The 19,428-nt window shown below is 42.2% G+C and overlaps 1 protein-coding gene across 1 annotated transcript; it reads left to right on the top strand.

The window, feature by feature from the left end:
• Nucleotides 1-13,408: 13,408 nt before the first annotated feature.
• LOC147885448 (tubulin beta-1 chain) lies at nt 13,409-15,256 on the top strand. The gene is made up of 3 exons (XM_087396868.1): nt 13,409-13,934; nt 14,094-14,363; nt 14,467-15,256. Exons 1-3 carry the CDS (start codon nt 13,541-13,543, stop codon nt 15,138-15,140), a joined length of 1,338 nt encoding a protein of 445 aa, XP_087252994.1. The 5' UTR covers nt 13,409-13,540; the 3' UTR covers nt 15,141-15,256.
• The last annotated feature ends 4,172 nt before the right edge of the window (nt 15,257-19,428 follow it).

Raw genomic sequence — 19,428 nt, 5'->3', positions numbered from 1 at the left:
TCACTTTTCCTTTGTCCTCCCTTGGACTTTCTTCCTTTTGATTTGCACCCTAATTTGCATTCTTTTTCTTACCCTTTTGGTATCTTTTCAGCTTGTAGCAATCCTTTTTCATATGGCCCTTCTTGCCATAGTGGTAACACTCAATGTTCTGTGCCCTGGATTTGCTATGAGACTTCCCTCTTTCTTGGGATTCACATCCTGGAAAGTGATTCTCCTCAATTCCACATCCCTCATGGGTGCCTTATCCATCTTCTTCTCATTGAAGACTACATCATGGCTATGTATGATCTTCTTTGCTTTTGGTCCCCAGAGACGATAGCCCACGTGTATCACAGAAATGCTGGAAGTCATGAGAGAGATACTCTCGACCATTGTCAGTCCGTAGGCATTTAAGCGTTCTACCTGACTGATTCTCAACCAAGGCCAGCCATTTCTGAAATACCTGCAACACATCACTCTTCTGAGCTATAGCATAAGCCCACACTTTCCTAGTTGCATCATCAATGAATGTCACATAGTATTCAGCCTCGCCTAATGACCGTGTAGGCATGCGACCACATACGTCTGAATGCACCAAATCAAGCTTTTCAAACTCTTTCTTTCCCCTTCTTTTATGGGCTGATTTATTCTGCTTCCCATAGAGACACTGCTCACAAAATTCAAAATCAGAGAAACTCAAATGCGGTACATAACCCAAACGGCATAAGAGTTTCATTCCATTTTGGCTCATGTGCCCCAACCTGCAATGCCACAAAGAAGTCCTTGGCTGCTCGGTTATTGCAACAACATGATCAAATACCCCTGATACATGTAAGGGATACAAAGTCGCACACTTGGCACCCTTGGCCAAAAGCATAGAGCCCTTCTGAATTTTCCAACTCTGAAAGCTAAAAGTGGTGTGAAAACCAGCATCATCTAGCTGACCCATTGAAATAAGACTCTTGGTCAACTTAGGCACATGTCTCACATGTTTCAAAATAAATGCAGACCTATTTGCAAAAGAAAACTTTATGTCACCGACTTCCACTATGTCACATGGATAGTCATTTCCAAGATGCACACAACCTGTCTTTCCACTGTCATAAGTGGAGAACCATTCCCTATGGGGAGTAACATGGAATGAAGCACCATAATCCAAAATCCAATCCTGGGAATATGCATCATCTGAAGTGGTAAGAAACTCTGTAGATAAACTAGACATGAAGAGAACATCATTGTCACTATCATGTGTGACTGCATTGAACGCCTCGATCTTCACTTTTCCTTTGTCCTCCCTTGGACTCTCTTCCTTTTGATTTGCACCCCAATTTGCATTCTTTTTCTTAACCTTTTACTCTCTTTTCAGCTTGTAGCAATCCTTTTTCATATGGCCCTTCTTGCCACAGTGGTAACACTCAATGTTCTGTGCCCTGGATTTGCTATGAGACTTCCCTCTTTCTTGGGATTCACATCCTGGAAAGTGATTCTCCTCATTTCCACATCCCTCATGGGTGCCTTATGCATCTTCTTCTTATTAAAGACTACATCATGGCTGCGTATGATCTTCTTTGCTTCTGGATCCTAGAGATGATAGCCCATCTCTCCACTTTCACCATAACCTAGAAAGATGCATTTCCTAGATATAGGATCTAGCTTCTTTCGAAGCTCTTTTGGCACATGTGCATATGCCTCACACCCAAATATATGCAAATGAGAGTAAGAGGGTTTCTTGCCACTCCATGCCTCTTCAGGAATACCACCATCCAAACTCTTACTAGGTGATCTATTGATCACATGCACTGCAGTCTTCATTGCCTCAACCCAAAAACCACCAGAAGACGTGCATTGGAAAGCATGCATTGCAACCTTTCTTGAATGGTACGGTTCATCTTTTCTGCAATTGGATTTTGCTCTGGAGTACGAGGGGATGTGAGCTCCCTCTTAATCCCACGTGTATCACAGAAATGCTGGAAGTCATGAGAGAGATACTCTCCACCATTGTCAGTACGTAGGCATTTGAGCGTTCTACCTGATTGATTCTCAACCAAGGCCAGCCATTTTTGAAATACCTGGAAAACATCACTCTTCTGAGCGATAGCATAAGCCCACACTTTCCTAGTTGCATTATCAATGAATGTCACATAGTATTTAGCCCCGCCTAATGACCGTGTAGGGATGGGACCACATATGTCTGAATGCACCAAATCAAGCTTTTCAAACTCTTTCTTTCCCGTTCTTTGATGGGCTGATTTAGTCATAGAGACAGTGCTCACAAAATTAAAAATCAGAGAAACTCAAATGCAGTACATAACCCAAAGGGCATAAGAGTTTCATTCCATTCTGGCTCATGTGCCCCAACCTGCAATGCCACAAAGAAGTGCTTGGCTGCTCGGTTATTGCAACAACATGATCAAATACCCCTGATACATGTAAGGGATACAAAGTCCCACACTTGGCACCCCTGGCCAAAAGCATAGAGCCCTTCTGAATTTTCCAACTCTGAAAGCCAAAAGTGGTGTGAAAACTAGCATCATCTAGTTGACCCACTAAAAAAAGACTCTTGGTCAACTTAGGCACATGTCTCACATGTTTCAAAATAAATGCAGACCCATTTGCAAAAGAAAACTTTATGTCACCTACTCCCACTATGTCACATGCATAGTCATTTCCAAGATGCACACAACCTGTCTTTCCACTGTCATAAGTGGAGAACCATTCCCTATGGGGAGTAGCATGGAATGAAGCACTAGAATCCAAAATCCAATCCTGGGAATATGCATCATCTGAAGTGGTAAGCAACTCTGCAGATAAACTAGACATGAAGAGAACGTGATTGTCACTATCATGTGTGACTGCATTGAACGCCTCGATCTTCACTTTTCCTTTGTCCTCCCTTGGACTTTCTTCCTTTTGATTTGCACCCTAATTTGCATTCTTTTTCTTACCCTTTTGGTATCTTTTCAGCTTGTAGCAATCCTTTTTCATATGGCCCTTCTTGCCATAGTGGTAATACTCAATGTTCTGTGCCCTGGATTTGCTATGAGACTTCCCTCTTTCTTGGGATTCACATCCTGGAAAGTGATTCTCCTCAATTCCACATCCCTCATGGGTGCCTTATCCATCTTCTTCTCATTGAAGACTACATCATGGCTATGTATGATCTTCTTTGCTTTTGGTCCCCAGAGACGATAGCCCATCTCTCCACTTTCACCATAACCCAGAAAGATGCATTTCCTAGACTTAGGATCTAGCTTCTTTCGAAGCTCTTTTGGCACATGTGCATATGCCTCACACCCAAATATACGCAAATGAGAGTAAGAGGGCTTCTTGCCACTCCAAGCCTCTTCAAGAATACCACCATCCAAACTCCTACTAGGTGATCTATTGATCACATGCTTTGCAGTCTTCATTGCCTCAGCCCAAAACCACCAAAACGACTTGCATTGGAAAGCATGCATTGCAACCTTTCTTGAATGGTACGGTTCATCTTTTCTGCAACTGGATTTCGCTCTGGAGTACGAGGGGATGTGAGCTCCCTCTTAATCCCATGTGTATCACAGAAATGCTGGAAGTCATGAGAGAGATACTCTCTACCATTGTCAGTCTGTAGGCATTTAAGCGTTCTACCTGACTGATTCTCAACCAACGCCAGCCATTTCTGAAATACCTAGAACACATCACTCTTCTGAGCTATAGCATAAGCCACACTTTCCTAGTTGCATCATCAATGAATGTCACATAATATTCAGCCTCGCCTAATGACCGTGTAGGCATGGGACCACATACGTCTGAATGCACCAAATCAAGCTTTTCAAACTCTTTCTTTCCCCTTCTTTTATGGGCTGATATAGTCTGCTTCCCATAGAGACAGTGCTACAAAATTCGAAATCAGAGAAACTCAAATGCGGTACATAACCCAAATAGCATAAGAGTTTCATTCCATTCTGGCTCATGTGCCCCAACCTGCAATGCCATAAAGAAGTGCTTGGCTTCTTGGTTATTGCAACAACATGATCAAATATCCCTGATACATGTAAGGGATACAAAGTCCCACACTTGGCACCCCTAGCCAAAAGCATAGAGCCGTTCTGAATTTTCCAACTATGAAAGCCAAAAGTGGTGTGAAAACCAGCATCATCTAGCTGACCCCACTGAAATAAGACTCTTGGTCAACCTAGGCACATGTCTCACATGTTTCACAATAAATGCAGACGCATTTGCAAAAGAAAACTTTATGTCACCTACTCCCACTATGTCACATGCATAGTCATTTCCAAGATGCACACAACCTGTCTTTCCACTGTCATAAGTGGAGAACCATTCCCTATGGGGAGTAACATGGAATAAAGCACCAGAATTCAAAATCCAATCCTGGGAATATGCATCATCTGAAGTGGTAAGCAACTCTGCAGATAAACTAGACATGAAGAGAACGTCATTGTCACTATCATGTGTGACTGCATTGATCTCCTCGATCTTCACTTTTCCTTTGTCCTCCCTTGGACTCTCTTCTTTTTTATTTGCACCCCAATTTGCATTCTTTTTCTTACCCTTTTGCTCTCTTTTTAGCTTGTAGCAATCCTTTTTCATATGGCCCTTCTTGCCACAATGGTAACACTCAATGTTCCATGCCCTGGATTTGCTACGAGACTTCCCTCTTTCTTGGGATTCACATATTGGAAAGTGATTCTCCTCATTACCACATCCCTCATGGGTGCCTTATGCATCTTCTTCTCATTGAAGACTACATCATGGCTGCATATGATCTTCTTTGCTTCTGGATCCCAGAGACGATAGCCCATCTCTCCACTTTCACCATAACCTAGAAAGATGCATTTCCTAGACTTAGGATCTAGCTTCTTTCGAAGCTCTTTTGGCACATGTGCATGTGCCTCACACCCAAATATACGCAAATGAGAGTAAGAGGGCTTCTTGCCACTCCATGCCTCTTCAGGAATACCACCATCCAAACTCTTACTAGGTGATCTATAGATCACATGCACTGCAGTCTTCATTGCCTCAACCCAAAAACCACCAGAAATACTTGCATTGGAAAGCATGCATTGCAACCTTTCTTGAATGGTACGGTTCATCCTTTCTGTAGCTGGATTTTGCTCTGGAGTACGAGGGGATGTGAGCTCCCTCTTACTCCCATGTGTATCACAGAAATGTTGAAAGTCATGAGAGAGATACTCTCCATCATTGTCAGTCCGTAGGCATTTAAGCGTTCTACCTGACTGATTCTCAACCAAGGCCAGCCATTTCTGAAATACCTGGAACACATCACTCTTTCGAGCTATAGCATAAGCCCACACTTTCCCAGTTGCATCATAAATGAATGTCACATAGTATTCAGCCCCACCTAATGACCGTGTAGGCATGGGACCACATACGTCTGAATGCACCAAATCAAGCTTTTCAAACTCTTTCTTTCCCCTTCTTTTATGGGCTGATTTAGTTTGCTTCCCATAGAGACAGTGCTCACAAAATTCAAAATCAGAGAAACTCAAATGCGGTACATAACCCAAACGGCATAAGAGTTTCATTCCATTCTGGCTCATGTGCCCCAACCTGCAATGCCACAAAGAAGTGCTTGGCTTCTCGGTTATTGCAACAACATGATCAAATACCCCTGATACATGTAAGGGATACAAAGTCCCACACTTGGCACCCCTGGCCAAAAGCATAGAGCCCTTCTGAATTTTCCAACTCTGAAAGCCAAAAGTGGTGTGAAATCCAGCATCATCTAGCTGACCCACTGAAATAAGACTCTTGGTCAACTTAGGCACATGTCTCACATGTTTCAAAATAAATATAGACCCATTTGCAAAATAAAACTTTATGTCACCTACTCCCACTATGTCACATGCATAGTCATTTCCAAGATGCACATAACTTGTCTTTCCACTGTCATAAGTGGAGAACCATTCCCTATGAGGAGTAACATGAAATGAACCACCAGATTCCAAAATCCAATCCTAGGAATATGCATCATCTGAAGTGGTAAGCGACTCTGCAGATAAACTAGACATCCCTTATTTGTTCTTTCCACAAAGAAAAGTTTGTCCCATCAAACTTTTTAATGCTAAAAATCTCCTTTTCAGACATGGAAGAGGATGCCATGATGCAAATGAAGCAAAAATCCCAAATGCTAGTGCCTACAAGAGAGAATCACACCAAATACCAGGTGCACCCAAATGTGTATGCCACAATAGAGTGAAATATCACCAAAACTCATGTCTCAAAGCATCTGACTCATGTGCATATACTATGCATCCATATGAGCAAATCTGGCCCAAAAGAAAATGCCAACTGCAATGGCAATCCAAAATGCCAATAAGTGCCAAATGACTCAAGCATAAACATTGTCCACTGGCATATGCATTAATAATATCTCATCCAAGAGAGCATAGCACTATCAATGCATCACCTGCAATGTGTCAAAGCTGTCCCTCAGCATAAAATGGCATCCATGTGCAAAGCGTTCATAAAAATAGCATCCCACAAGGCAATTTGAGCCTATCAGCGCATCCAATAAGGACTGCAATGCATCCAAATGGCCTATAAATCATCCACTACAACCCAATGCACACCACGAATGAGCCCACACTGCCTAAACTGCAACCAGAGTGATCTGCATAAGGTATGCTCAAGAAATCATAGTCCCACGGTAAGACCGCTTCTGAAAATAGAATCTGAGATGCCTCAAAACATGGGCGACATTGCATAATTGGACTCAGCAAGAAAATCCGCAAATATCTCTCTTCTGTCGGAACTCCAAAATCCCAACCGATGAGTGAGAAATGGGAGTCAACACTTATCCACTGCCATGTGGCATAAATCTAAGGTTTCAAAACCTTATAATGAAAAATGCATAACAGAGAGACGAAATCGAATACACAGAGATCTATAACTCTGAAAATCTTCCACCGAATCGCATAAGAACTGACAGGTAGGGGTTTTTGGGCATCCGGAATGCAATGGGACAGTTTTGGAAACCGTGGTCTCAATCACTGGGTCCAACACACGGGCTGAAAAACGTTTTTGAAAATAGAGCTGTTTGTAAACTCCACCGGAGTGCGAATGATGAGCAACATAGAAGTTTTAGGACCTCCTGAGTCCACCGGAATCGACAGATCTGCAAATGGTTGCTCCAAACTTGAGTTCCAACACCCGGGCAGAAAAACGCAGAAACTGACACAGTGAGTCAGAAATCCAATGAAATGATCCCAGATTCAAGAATGAAGGTGTTTCCAAGCTCCTAAAGTGAAGTGGACACCAAAAGTAAGCAATAGTTGCCTCTACAAGTCAATACGGAGTCTCTGTCATCGAACGGAATAGGGAAAAAGCTCAAAAAACGACTTTTTCTTTGAAAACACTTAACAGACTCTCAAAACCACTTCGCAAAACCAAAGTGACTTTTCCAAAGGTTCCTCCAAGGTCTCTACACACTCGGATGCAAGTAAAGTCACCCACAAAGCTTCCCACAGAGCTTCTCCTTCCCCCGATAGTGCTGCTGAGCTTCAAGCATTCACGCACGCTCAGCTAAATCACCCAGGCTCTGATACCAATTGAGAGTGCTCTCAACGGAAGCAAGAATGGAAGAGGGAGAGAGAGAAACAGAGAGCCACACAAGTTTTTGGTGGGTGTAGAACACCCTAATCTTCTTTTTCATTCATTTATATATGTGTTTGAGTATTGTACATAACTGGGGTAAAGGCACAGTGATCTTTAACCCCCACAAATTGTAGGAGTGGAAATCACTTAAGGATGGATTACAATTGGTTAACCTAGGTACAGTTGGGACTTATACTTGTTGGTACAATTGACAATATGGGGAGCTCAAGAGAGAATGCAAGGCAGGCTTGACAAATCCATGTCTCTCAGAACCTACTAAAATGTGCTATAAAGATCAAGTCATAGGTCCTCACCTCTCTAGTAATTTCAGATCACAAACCTCTCCTTATGGGCTGTGACTTTGGTGAGGGGAGAACTCCACCTCCATGGTTCAAAGCTGATTCCTCCCTCTTTTAGATGCAAGCAGTTTAAAAACAGATCCTTAAGGTTTGGACTCCCTCTATTGCTGAGGGTGAAACTGCCACTGATCATCACTGGCTGAAAGCAGTTGATGCAACATAGAATATTCTTAGAGTTGCAAGAAAAGCAGGACCAAAATTTGGGCAAAGAGAATGGATGCCATCTCCGCAAAGATTGAAAGCTTGGAATTTCTTGCAAGGAAGGGCTCTCTTAATGCACAAGAAGACCTAGCATGGGGCCAAAGAGGAGCTTTAGAGGCAGGAAAGGATAAGGCTTCAAGACACTAAGGTTTACTTTAGAAAGTGGTGGGATGGCAAAATGGACAGATCCTCAAAGGAAGTTTTTATAATGATTAGAAGAAAGAGGGAGAAGGAAGAGATCCCTTTACTCCAAAAGGGGGACAATACTAGATGCTTAAATGAGCCAGAGAATCAACAGTTCATTCCAGACCACTTTCAACATTTACTATCCTCAAATTCTCAGAAGGGCAAGGAAATTGAAGCAATAAGAGCTATATGTCAAACAACTACAAAAAATATATCAAAATCTTGAGATGTACTTGGAAGCTCCCCTGACCCTACATGAACTCAAGAATGATATGTCAGTCAGTCATGAAAGACAGAAAAACACCAAGGGAAGATAATATCCATGTGGAATCCTGCAAGTCTCTTGGGATGCCGTGGGCCCCAAAATCCTAGCAGTTTGGGAAGAGAGTCTAAAATATTAGCAACTCCCCTCTCACAATAATGCTGGGATTATCAAGCTCATCCCTAAGGAGGGTCAAAGGGATATTCTCAAGAACTGGTGAACCCTCATCATGCTCAACTACAGTTACATAATTTTTGCAAAGGCGCTGGTTCTAAAAGTGCAGAGTAAAATGGACTCATGGATCCTGCAACAACAAAAAGGGTTCATCAGAGGACATCATCTCTTAGAAGCCATAGTCAATTTTTGGGAAGGTTGTAAGTATGCCAAAGCAGCCAAGCAGGATATTTTCTTCATCAAAGTGTACTTTGACAAAGCATATGACTGGCTTGATTGGGATTTTTTTATTGAGTCTCTAGAGGACATGAATCTTGGTCCCAAATTTTTGGGCTTTTTCAAGCTTCTCTTAACCAATTCTACAACTAAGACTTGTGTAAATGGGGTCATGACAGATCCTTTCACCTTGAAAAGGTCTATAAGACAAGGCTATCCTATTTCTCCCCTTCTTCTTGCTATAGTTGCAGATGCCTTGGGATGGCAACATAGGAAGGCTCTCTGAAAGGCATTCAGCTTCGTCCTAGGAAACATTTAGTTTCTCAATAGTTTGCTGATGACACTTACCTTACTCCCCATAACTCTCAGGAGGATGTCAGGTGTGTCTTGAAATGTCTAGAACTCTTCTGCTTAGCCTCTAGATCCTTAATCAATCACATGGAAAATGGGTATTCAACTTTGGGTGGTGAAAATCAAGAAGACCTAGATAACTTGGGCTACCATAAGATTCCCAAAGGGATAGTTTTCAGACTCTTAGGTATTCCCATGGGCTTTGAAGTATCCATGAAGGTTAGGTGGGAATGGGTGATGGCTAGGTTTAGCAAAAAGCTTGACAAATGAGGTTAATCTAGCTCATAGGAAGATTGGTTCTCAACCACTGTATCTAGCTGGTAGGAAGGTGATTCTCAACCAGGGCAACCTAGTTGCTGGTAGGAAGATGGTTCTCAGCCCTTGTATCTATCCTATCATCATTTTCTACTTGTCTTGCTGGCACCCCTCCAAAATTGGGCTAGACAAGTTTATTGCTAAATGAAGATCCTTTCTTGCGGGAGGGAGCAAGAGAATTTCTAAAGTGAGATTGAACTTCAGCACCAGATCCAAGTCTGAGGGAGGCCTTGGAGTGGTGGACATCAAACATGCGGCTGCCAAATTGCATCTTGGATAATCAAGGCTATATTGCATCCTACTGACCTTGACTACACTCACCTACTTACTCATAATTTCCAATTCGTTCGTCCTTTTAATGCTACTAAATGGAAGGACTACCCTAATCTATCAGCTATTTTCTACCTAGAGCCTTGCTCCACTAAGGGTAGCTAGCTCTAGAAATCCTTATGGTCAGCCTTCGAGGCAATCAAGAGCTAGCTTACCTTCTTTGGAAAAAGGTAAGGACTTGGGGGCAATTGTGGGTTAGTAATCAGCTCAGATGGATGTCTTAAAGGGAGATCTATCGAGCTTGTAGACTTTGAAATTAACATGCTGATCTGGTGAACTCACGACTTGCACTATGGGCAAGGGACACTCAATGGAAGGGAGGTACTATGCTAAATTATGCTCTGGAATTCAGTTGTGTTAGCTCTAATCATTTGCTCCCCATCCCCACGCCTATTGAGTACATAAGTGATATAAGGGTCCTAAACACTAAATGGAAGTTGGGGAATAGTATTTACTATTGGAAAGCCAGGTTTGGTAGAATATGGCACAAGGACATTCCAAAGAAGAGGTCCACTTTGATGTGGTTAATTTCTACATAAATTAATATGGACCAATGCTAGAGGCCACAAAAGTGGAAAGGGGGGTGGGCTTTGCAAGCATTGTTCACTGATTCAGAGAAGATATATTCCACTTGTTTGTGCCATTGCAACTTGTAATTGAGAATACAAGACTTATCTGCCTTCTCCCTCAAAGATTCACTCATCTTTCTTGTAACCCTTTTCCTTGAGCAATCTCACCCACCACAAGATCATTATCCTTAAAGTGCCGAAGGAGTGGCATACCAAGATCCATGCACATGTCAAGGAACTTTGTGACATATACCAAAGACTCTACCATGTTCCATGATTCCCGTAGGCTTTGCTTTCTACTGCACAAATCCCTTGGGGAAAGTCATCCAATGAGTATGGATAGTTCTCATTGTGGCTATCACATCTACTAATGAATCATTTCTCAGAGTGACTATCATATCAAACAACAATGGATAGCTCTCATGGGGGCTATCGCATCCAATACATGCACAAAACGTGTCCTACATTGTCATAATGCTTAAGGGAAAGTGCCTCTATAGCAAGCACATGGCTTCAATTAGTTATAGCCTAACTTATTTTAATGCTCGAGCAGGGGGTCTCCTTTAACAAGATCCATCTTTTTCACATGATAAAAATAAGATTGCAACATTACTCTTCAAAATGGATTACCAATATCTCATAGAAATATCTAATGATGGACAGCAAGCATAGCTCACAAGGCCATTGACCTTACAGCCTCTTCATCGTAGATGGCTGCTACTCTCCATTATCTCTCCAGTTTTTGCCAATTACTTGCCTTCAAGTGGGATGGTTTGCGATCAATGATACCATGTCGAGCATGAACTTCAGATACCAACTTCTTTAGATGTCGCGGGTGTTGTGGTGACAATTGGTTGCCCCAACTAAGACAAGGATGGTAGCCACTTGTTGACAAAACTACATGCATACATAAAGTGAGTTCCATGCATACAAGCACATGCATGCAAAGGGGAGGGCAAATTAGAACTCAACCCATTGATTAAGACAAGCATGGATAGTATTGTAGTTCATGCCAAGACTCATCAAGCATGGTATTTGATTTTGGCAACATCTTTTAGCGAGCAACCTATTCCAAATCATAATTAACTTCCTCTTGTTAGTGATGTAAAGATGAGACATGAGAAATATATTGACCTTAGTAAAGATGAGACATAGATGTTGGATGAGAAATATATTGACCTCAGTAAAGATGAGACATAGATGTTTGATGACACGTAAGTCACTTGCAAATTTAGGATCAGAAGGCAAGCCTATAGCTTCGACATAGGTGCACCGTCATACAAGGGAATTGATTGCAACTCCCTTCTCATGGCCATGGACTCTAACATGACACGTGTGCACATGCTTGGTTGTGCCTCTACAATTGCATCTTCCACCCTTATCTCTGACATCAGCTGATTTATCCTTGTGTGTCTTTAGGGATGATATGTCCCTTGTTCAGCTCTAAGCATGATCTCCGTACCTCTTCAACATCCTTGGAAGCTTGCCTAAATCTATGTGACTTATACTGGTTTTTTTTAAAGCTTGTATTGACAAATAAATCTTTTTTTTGTTTTTATCTTTAAATGTTAGTATTTTTGTTGCAAACATTGGGAATTTCTAAGACCTATACCGATGGTGTGCAAACCAAAAATCCATAGTTTTGCTTCCCTCTCTTTGCTCTTCCCTTCTCCCTCATGCAATAATTAAAAGGGGTTTTTGGGTAAGACAATAGACACATTTTGTTACCTAACTAGACTTATAAAAGGGGTTTTGAAAAAAAATTCAAGAGTTTATGAAGCATGGGATAAAATACATAAGGATATTTATATTGGTCCCTTAAATACACATGCTAGGTAGGGTTCTTACATAGTGAATCCCTTGTGACTAATTGACTAGAACTACATTTGAGCTTTTGGGTATAGGCGGCTTAGTCAACCTCATGGCAATGATGTGGTTTACTCATGGCACAACTTGGTTACAATAAACTTTGTTCTCCCTTCTTAGTCATCATGTTCCAATGTGGTGTTCCCTAGTTTGGGTTAGGGGTTACATATTTCCATTCCCTAAGGGGTATGTCATGAGTACCCTTAAGGAAGCAAACCTAAGGACAAGGTATTGTTTGTTGAAGTGTGTCATACCACCAGAGTAAACCTTATTGCATACGATGTATGCTTCTCATGTTCTTGAAAGTCCCCTTGAACCTAAGAATGTCTAAATATGAGAGTCGGTTCTTGGCATTACTGGTTGTCGAGCATACAATGCATTGTTTTCTCAAGGTAGGTCTTTGTTATCAGACATGCTTGAATGCTAGATACTATCTGCGTGCTTACTCCGATTTCTACTCTAGGAGCTTGTTGCTTGTTAATGATGCAACCATGACACAACTCCCACTCTAGAGTCTAAGAGCCAGTCCCCATGGACCGGTTCTCTCAACATCTCGATCTGAAAATGAGCCCTCGAGGGGTGCTCAAGGGCTCGGATATCTGGCGAAGATGATGCACGATTCAACCCCCTACAACCGGTTCCAAGGAGAGTGGGTGAGGATAATGAGGCTACCCATGGGGCCTACATCTCTATTTAGCGAGGCAAGCTACCGCCATTTTCCCTGTTGTCGGGAATGTGTAGTGGGGATTCCTCGGTGCGCCGGGGCATGGGGAGGACGGGCTCTAAGGAGGGGCGAGGGAATTCAAGAAGGGTACCTAGGTACTAATAAAACAACCCAACCACTCAAAGGAAGGGGGCAGGACGCATGTGAGGAGAGGCAGGGACGTGCCTGGTATAAAGGGGAGGATGGACACGTGGAGGGGTGAGATGGGGAGGATCGGACGGCAGGGAAAGGTCATCCCTACCAAAAGTTGGTCTGGGTGCGATAAAGAAGCAGCAACTCTGTGCACAGACTTCGTTGGCCTGCTGCCATTTCGCCATCGCCATCGCCACCTCCTCATAATTTGCATTCCCTCCTTTCTCCAACCTTCTGCATTTTTCTTCTCTTCCTCACCATGAGAGAAATCTTGCACATCCAAGGTGGCCAGTGCGGTAACCAAATCGGCGCCAAGTTCTGGGAGGTCATCTGCGACGAGCACGGCATTGACTCCATCGGTGCCTACAAGGGTGACTCCGACCTTCAGCTGGAGAGGATCAATGTCTACTACAACGAAGCCAGCGGCGGACGCTACGTCCCCAGAGCCGTGCTCATGGATCTGGAGCCTGGAACCATGGACAGCGTGCGGTCGGGGCCGTTCGGGCAAATTTTCCGGCCTGACAACTTCGTGTTCGGGCAGACGGGAGCCGGCAACAACTGGGCGAAGGGACATTACACGGAGGGAGCCGAGCTCATCGACTCTGTGCTGGATGTTGTCCGCAAAGAGGCGGAGAACTGCGACTGTCTGCAGGGTATGTTCAAGCTGGACGCGCATAAGCTTCATGGATTTCTGGCGTTGTTTGCTTCTTGGGTTTTTGTATTTTGGGTTTTAGCTTGTCATGCAGTGCGTTTTGTTCTCAGGTATTTACTGTAGCCTACATTGCTCACTGTCCATTCCGTCTTTCTGCCAGGATTTCAGGTTTGCCACTCTCTTGGAGGAGGCACTGGTTCAGGTATGGGTACCTTGTTGATCTCCAAGATCAGGGAGGAATACCCGGACAGAATGATGCTTACGTTTTCCGTTTTCCCTTCTCCAAAAGTCTCCGACACTGTTGTGGAGCCTTACAACGCAACTCTGTCTGTCCATCAACTGGTGGAAAACGCGGATGAATGCATGGTCTTAGACAACGAGGCCTTATACGATATCTGCTTCCGCACTCTCAAGTTGACAACTCCAACGTGTAAGCCCCTGGATCGCTCTGTGGTCCTTGCAGCTCCTTGTTGGTTTGTTTGTCGACCATGGTGCTCTTTTGTCTGATGCTGCCGTTTTGGCATTTTGTGCAGTCGGCGATTTAAACCACCTTATATCTGCCACCATGAGTGGAGTCACTTGTTGTCTGAGGTTCCCTGGGCAACTCAACTCTGACCTGCGTAAACTTGCTGTGAATTTGATCCCTTTCCCAAGGCTTCACTTCTTTATGGTGGGTTTCGCCCCTCTCACTTCTAGAGGATCGCAGCAGTACCGGGCCCTTACCGTTCCTGAGCTCACTCAGCAGATGTGGGATGCAAAAAATATGATGTGCGCTGCAGATCCTCGGCATGGACGGTATCTGACAGCCTCAGCCATGTTCAGAGGGCGTATGAGCACCAAGGAAGTGGATGAACAAATGATCAATGTACAAAACAAGAATTCGTCATATTTCGTGGAGTGGATCCCAAATAACGTAAAGTCTAGCGTCTGTGACATTCCTCCAAAAGGATTGAAGATGGCTTCCACATTTGTGGGTAACTCCACCTCAATCCAAGAGATGTTTAGACGTGTATCTGAGCAATTCACAGCAATGTTTCGTAGGAAGGCTTTCTTGCACTGGTACACAGGAGAGGGCATGGATGAGATGGAGTTTACTGAAGCGGAGAGTAATATGAACGACTTGGTTTCTGAATACCAGCAGTACCAGGATGCTACTGCAGACGATGAAGCTGACTATGAGGATGAGGGTGAAGAGTTGGGTGCGTAGATAATAAGGATGGCGTTATTTAGTTAGCAGCATATTGATAAAAGTGTGTAATAGGACTCGGAATGCAACAAATCTTGTAGGATCTCATGTCAAACAGGTGGATGACGTTCCTCTAATGAACTTGCACCTTGATGGTTGCCTGTATTACAAGCAGTGAAATCTGGTGTTCTTCAGTGGTGCATGCTTATTGTTGCTAGTGTAGAGATCCCTTTTTTTCTGCTAGTAGAGAACTTTATTTCTAACTTTTAGGATGGCCAACGATGGATATGGCATTGCAAAACTAATGTTCGGTTTAAAATTGCAGGGACAAGTCCTTCAACTCTTAAACAACTTAAATCTCTCTCTCTCTCTCTCTCTCTCTCTCTCTCTCTCTCTCTGTTTTTATTTTACATCCTAATAAGCAATGGATCCTCCGGTGCCTGTCTTTTTAAATATGAGCATTAAGGTGACAGCTTAAAAGATTATTTGAATCATATAGAGTTTGTATGTTTATTTGAAATGTTACCTGGAAAATGAGTGCTTACATTAGGACTTGAAAGGTAACTCCTACATGACAGTTCGCAGGTTCTAATGTAGCTGTCTAGAGATTGAGATGAAGAGAGTTGTTGGATGTTTGTCGGATGTAGAGTTCTAGAAGCACTGTAATATGGCAAAACAGACTGGTTTTGGACTATGGCTGCCTCAAGATGAGAGCACAGAGATTCTGTCGTCGAAGTTACACACTCCCCAGTCATTTTGGGTTTCTCTGCACTGCCATCACTATGGATAAGCCTGCACTTTGTCCATGCCTTCATTCAAGGATGATATTATTGCATTAAATAATAACAGGACTACTGCAGAAAGTAATGGCATTACGTCATTTATTTGGGGTTTTCTTCTCTTGTGAAAATTTTTGGTGCTAGGGTGAAGATATATTAGCATTGCCCCCCAGTGACGGAAAATGCAATGCATGAGGTTTTACGGTGTAATTTCCACAGATATTCTAGCTACCTGTAAACCTTAGTGATGACGGAATGAATCCCATTTCAATGGTGGTGTGGATTTGTCAAAATGCTGGAGAAGCTGCAATATTGGCAGTATCAGCCACATGCTCCCATGATTCCATGGCTTCTTAGGAGATAAAATGTGATCCCTCTCTTTCTCTCTCTCTCTCTCTCTCTCATGCATGCATGCATGCACGCACGCATGCGTACACCTATGCTTGTACACATGCTCATGCAGCTCAATGAATTTTGCAACTATTTTCTGTGGTTTCCTTTCTAGGTTGGATGCTCTTTCCATTTTTGGTTGTATGCTCTGATAACGAGACTGGCAAACGTGCTTTGCTATGACATCCTCAGTGGCACAATTCAACTAGAGTGGCATTCCTTTTTGGTGCTTGCAGCGCTTGTTTGGATTGGAGGGCATGTACTTGTCACCAGCTAGAGCAAAATAGTCAGTACTTGTGTAATTGTGATTCTTTTTCATCTGCTGAAGGAAGTCCAGGAGCAAGCAGACTAACTAAACAGAACTTAGAAGGCAAAGAAAATTTTGCAGGTACATTTAAGAAGTTGAATGAAGTAAATGGTTCATGATGCCTACTTTAGCACATTCTACAACTTGTCTCAACAAGTTGAGTGAGTTGGAGATCGATCCCATGCTGTAGTCAACATAAGTGAGTTGCATTGGATATATCAATTCTTAATTCTTAATTTTAGCTTCACCACATAATTTAAGAAGAATGTGATGAGTATTTCTACAATTTGGAGGATAATGAATGATTTCAATGCGGTCATAGTCTTGCTATAAGCCAGCGCTACTGGTCTTACTAGTCACCCTACGAAGCCCACGTTGCACCTTTCTATACTCACAAACAACATAAGCGTGTTGGTTGCCATGAATGTATTCAGCTCCTTTTTCTAGCTGTTGTAGCATTAAAATGCTTTGTAAGATGAAACGCTGCAATGTGTGTTGAAGTGACCCACAATCTTCAATAGTCTTCAATATTTCTACAATTTAGTAAAAAAAGAGGGTCAGGGTGTCGAATGCACCATTGAGGGTGGGTTTCGAGTGAGTCGTAAAGCATTCGTAAAGTGTCCCAGTTTATCAAGTTAGGACAATCTCTCATAGGACAATTTTCTAAGACCCGGAAGTCTTTTGAGGTTAAAACCATACTTTGCCTATGTGTCTCGACCTATGTTCAGGGGAAGGTAATCATCTTTGCAAAGTAGTTGCAGGTTTAATAATAACATTTAGGTTGCTATGGCTCAATAAAAATCTACGTGGTGCTAACATTTCTACAATTTGGAGAATAATGGAGGATTTTAAAATCGATCATTTGTGTTGCTAGCTAAAATTTCAAGTAACCTTTGCCATTGTAAATACAAAGTCTCTTTGCACTTTTTACAATTCAATATGATGGGAGGGAGAAGCTTATGAGAAGCAAGAGATAGCATTAGAAACTCATCTTTATCTTCTAAAAATGTAAGCAAAGTCCTTTTGTGAAGGCAAGAGTGGATTTTCCAAATTATGATGGCTCATTGGATGTTCATACAATTTGAAACTAAGAATTGGAGATTTGGATAAAATATGATTTGCAACTTTCAAAGCATAATACCGGAAGCATACACAATACATAAATATTCTCTCTTTTTTTTTCAAGGAAATATTCTCTTGATTTCAATGGCATTGAATTTGTTGGCATGGTACAGTTTTTTCTTAATATATCTTTTAGGAATCCTCTCACAATTGTGACGGCTCTCTTTTGCATAACCACCCAACCATTGGAGACCATGGACTACTTAGTGATCACCTCTTATAGTCATCGTGTTTTGGGGACATCTTCTTCATTTGGGTTCTCTTTTGGAACCCTCCCCCATGCCCTATGCCTTTCTATGGAGTCACTATCGGATGCCATTGTCCCCCCATAGGGAAACCTTCTCATTGGTAGAGTCCCTCTTTTGGACCCCAACCTTTGCATCCCTTATTAATACTTGGGCCAAGGTATATTTGTAGTCCCTAGCTATTTTACACTTAACCATAGACCATATTCTAATGATCCTACCTGCTCATTACCATTCCATCCTTAGGCATTGTCTGTACGGTATTACGGTTGATGTAATGTCCTAATTCTCACTTACGGTTATGGTCTTATGGTATTATGGTTGACGTAATATCTCCTCCTCGTGCATCCTTGAAAATTAATTGGAAAACCTGTTTTTGGAGATCGCTTATCTTTTCCCATGTTGGACCCTCTTGTGGTATATCTTTCCAATCAATTGGACATTCTTGATATGTGGCATGTATTGTCCTCAAATCATCGAGCATTTCTTTCCTTAAGCTCTAGTCAGTTACAAATCCATTTGATGCTTTTTTAATCACAGCTCATTGAAGAAGTAGTCTACCTATAGTTTGTAGGATGCTATTGAGGATTGTGGAGCCAAAGTAGAAAATTCAGAGCAATGACATTGTGGTGTTCTACTAGTTCCACTTTTGTAAAAAACCTAAGTCCCTAGGTATTAAGAATTGATATCAACATCATGTGATCATATGTGCATAGCACTAACTAAAAGAGTGCTAAAAAGGAAAGGGTTAGAAACCCTAACCCTAGCCCTAAAAGGGTTTGTATATTTTCTTTATTTTCAACTAAATCTAGTATACAGTTAGTCATCGGTGGTGTGCTCTCTAGATGTGCCCACTCTCCTCATCTGCACTCTTCTCCTCTCCTCTCTCCATATTTGTTCATGGTATCAGAGCACATGGTTTTGCCTTCCCCTGAGGTGCCATTCTTGTGAGATCGATTGAGAGATTGAATGTTCTTTCATTCTGGTGATGAAAGGTTTCCATTGAGTGATAGAAAGTTTTTGCCCATTTGAGAGAGATTTTCATCCATCATGCTTCATTCTTTGAGAGATTTCCATTGAGAGGGGTCATTGTTTGCTTGGGTGTAGCCATTTTTTTGTAAGGTTTAGGAAATTTTTTGTATATAGGTATCTTGCATGACCCATAACTTATGCATTGCTCAACGGAATTCGGCAAACTTTTTCTTTAAGTTGTAGTACACATTTCAAAATTGAACATGAGACCAAAAAATTATGGAATAAGGCTTTGGAATGAGATCGTTAAAGCATTACAAGTGCTATGTTGCATGTGAAGCATGCATCCTGAAGACTATAGGATATAGCAATTTATTAAAAAACATCAAAATTTTATTCTATACATACATGCAACCAAATAATCATTCAAAAGTACACTACGTGAGCTTCTCTCAACCCAAGGACACACTTAAGTGAGGACATTAGGCATGGGT

The sequence above is a fragment of the Dipteris shenzhenensis genome, chromosome 25 (assembly GCF_047967505.1).
Source record: "Dipteris shenzhenensis isolate YYH24624 ecotype China chromosome 25, Dip_SZ_1.0, whole genome shotgun sequence".
Classification (NCBI taxonomy): Eukaryota; Viridiplantae; Streptophyta; class Polypodiopsida; order Gleicheniales; family Dipteridaceae; genus Dipteris; species Dipteris shenzhenensis.
The sequence above is the reverse complement of the archived record's forward strand: the minus strand, read 5'-3'. Positions and strand labels throughout refer to the sequence as shown.

What these genes read in the sequence shown, in the direction of transcription:
- LOC147885448 (XM_087396868.1), top strand. Translation starts at nt 13,541, where the DNA reads ATGAGAGAAATCTTGCACATCCAAGGTGGCCAGTGCGGTAACCAAATC. An exon ending in GAACTGCGACTGTCTGCAGG is followed by an intron (nt 13,935 to 14,093) that starts GTATGTTCAAGC and finishes TCTTTCTGCCAG; the next exon opens with GATTTCAGGTTTGCCACTCT. An exon ending in CAAGTTGACAACTCCAACGT is followed by an intron (nt 14,364 to 14,466) that starts GTAAGCCCCTGG and finishes CATTTTGTGCAG; the next exon opens with TCGGCGATTTAAACCACCTT.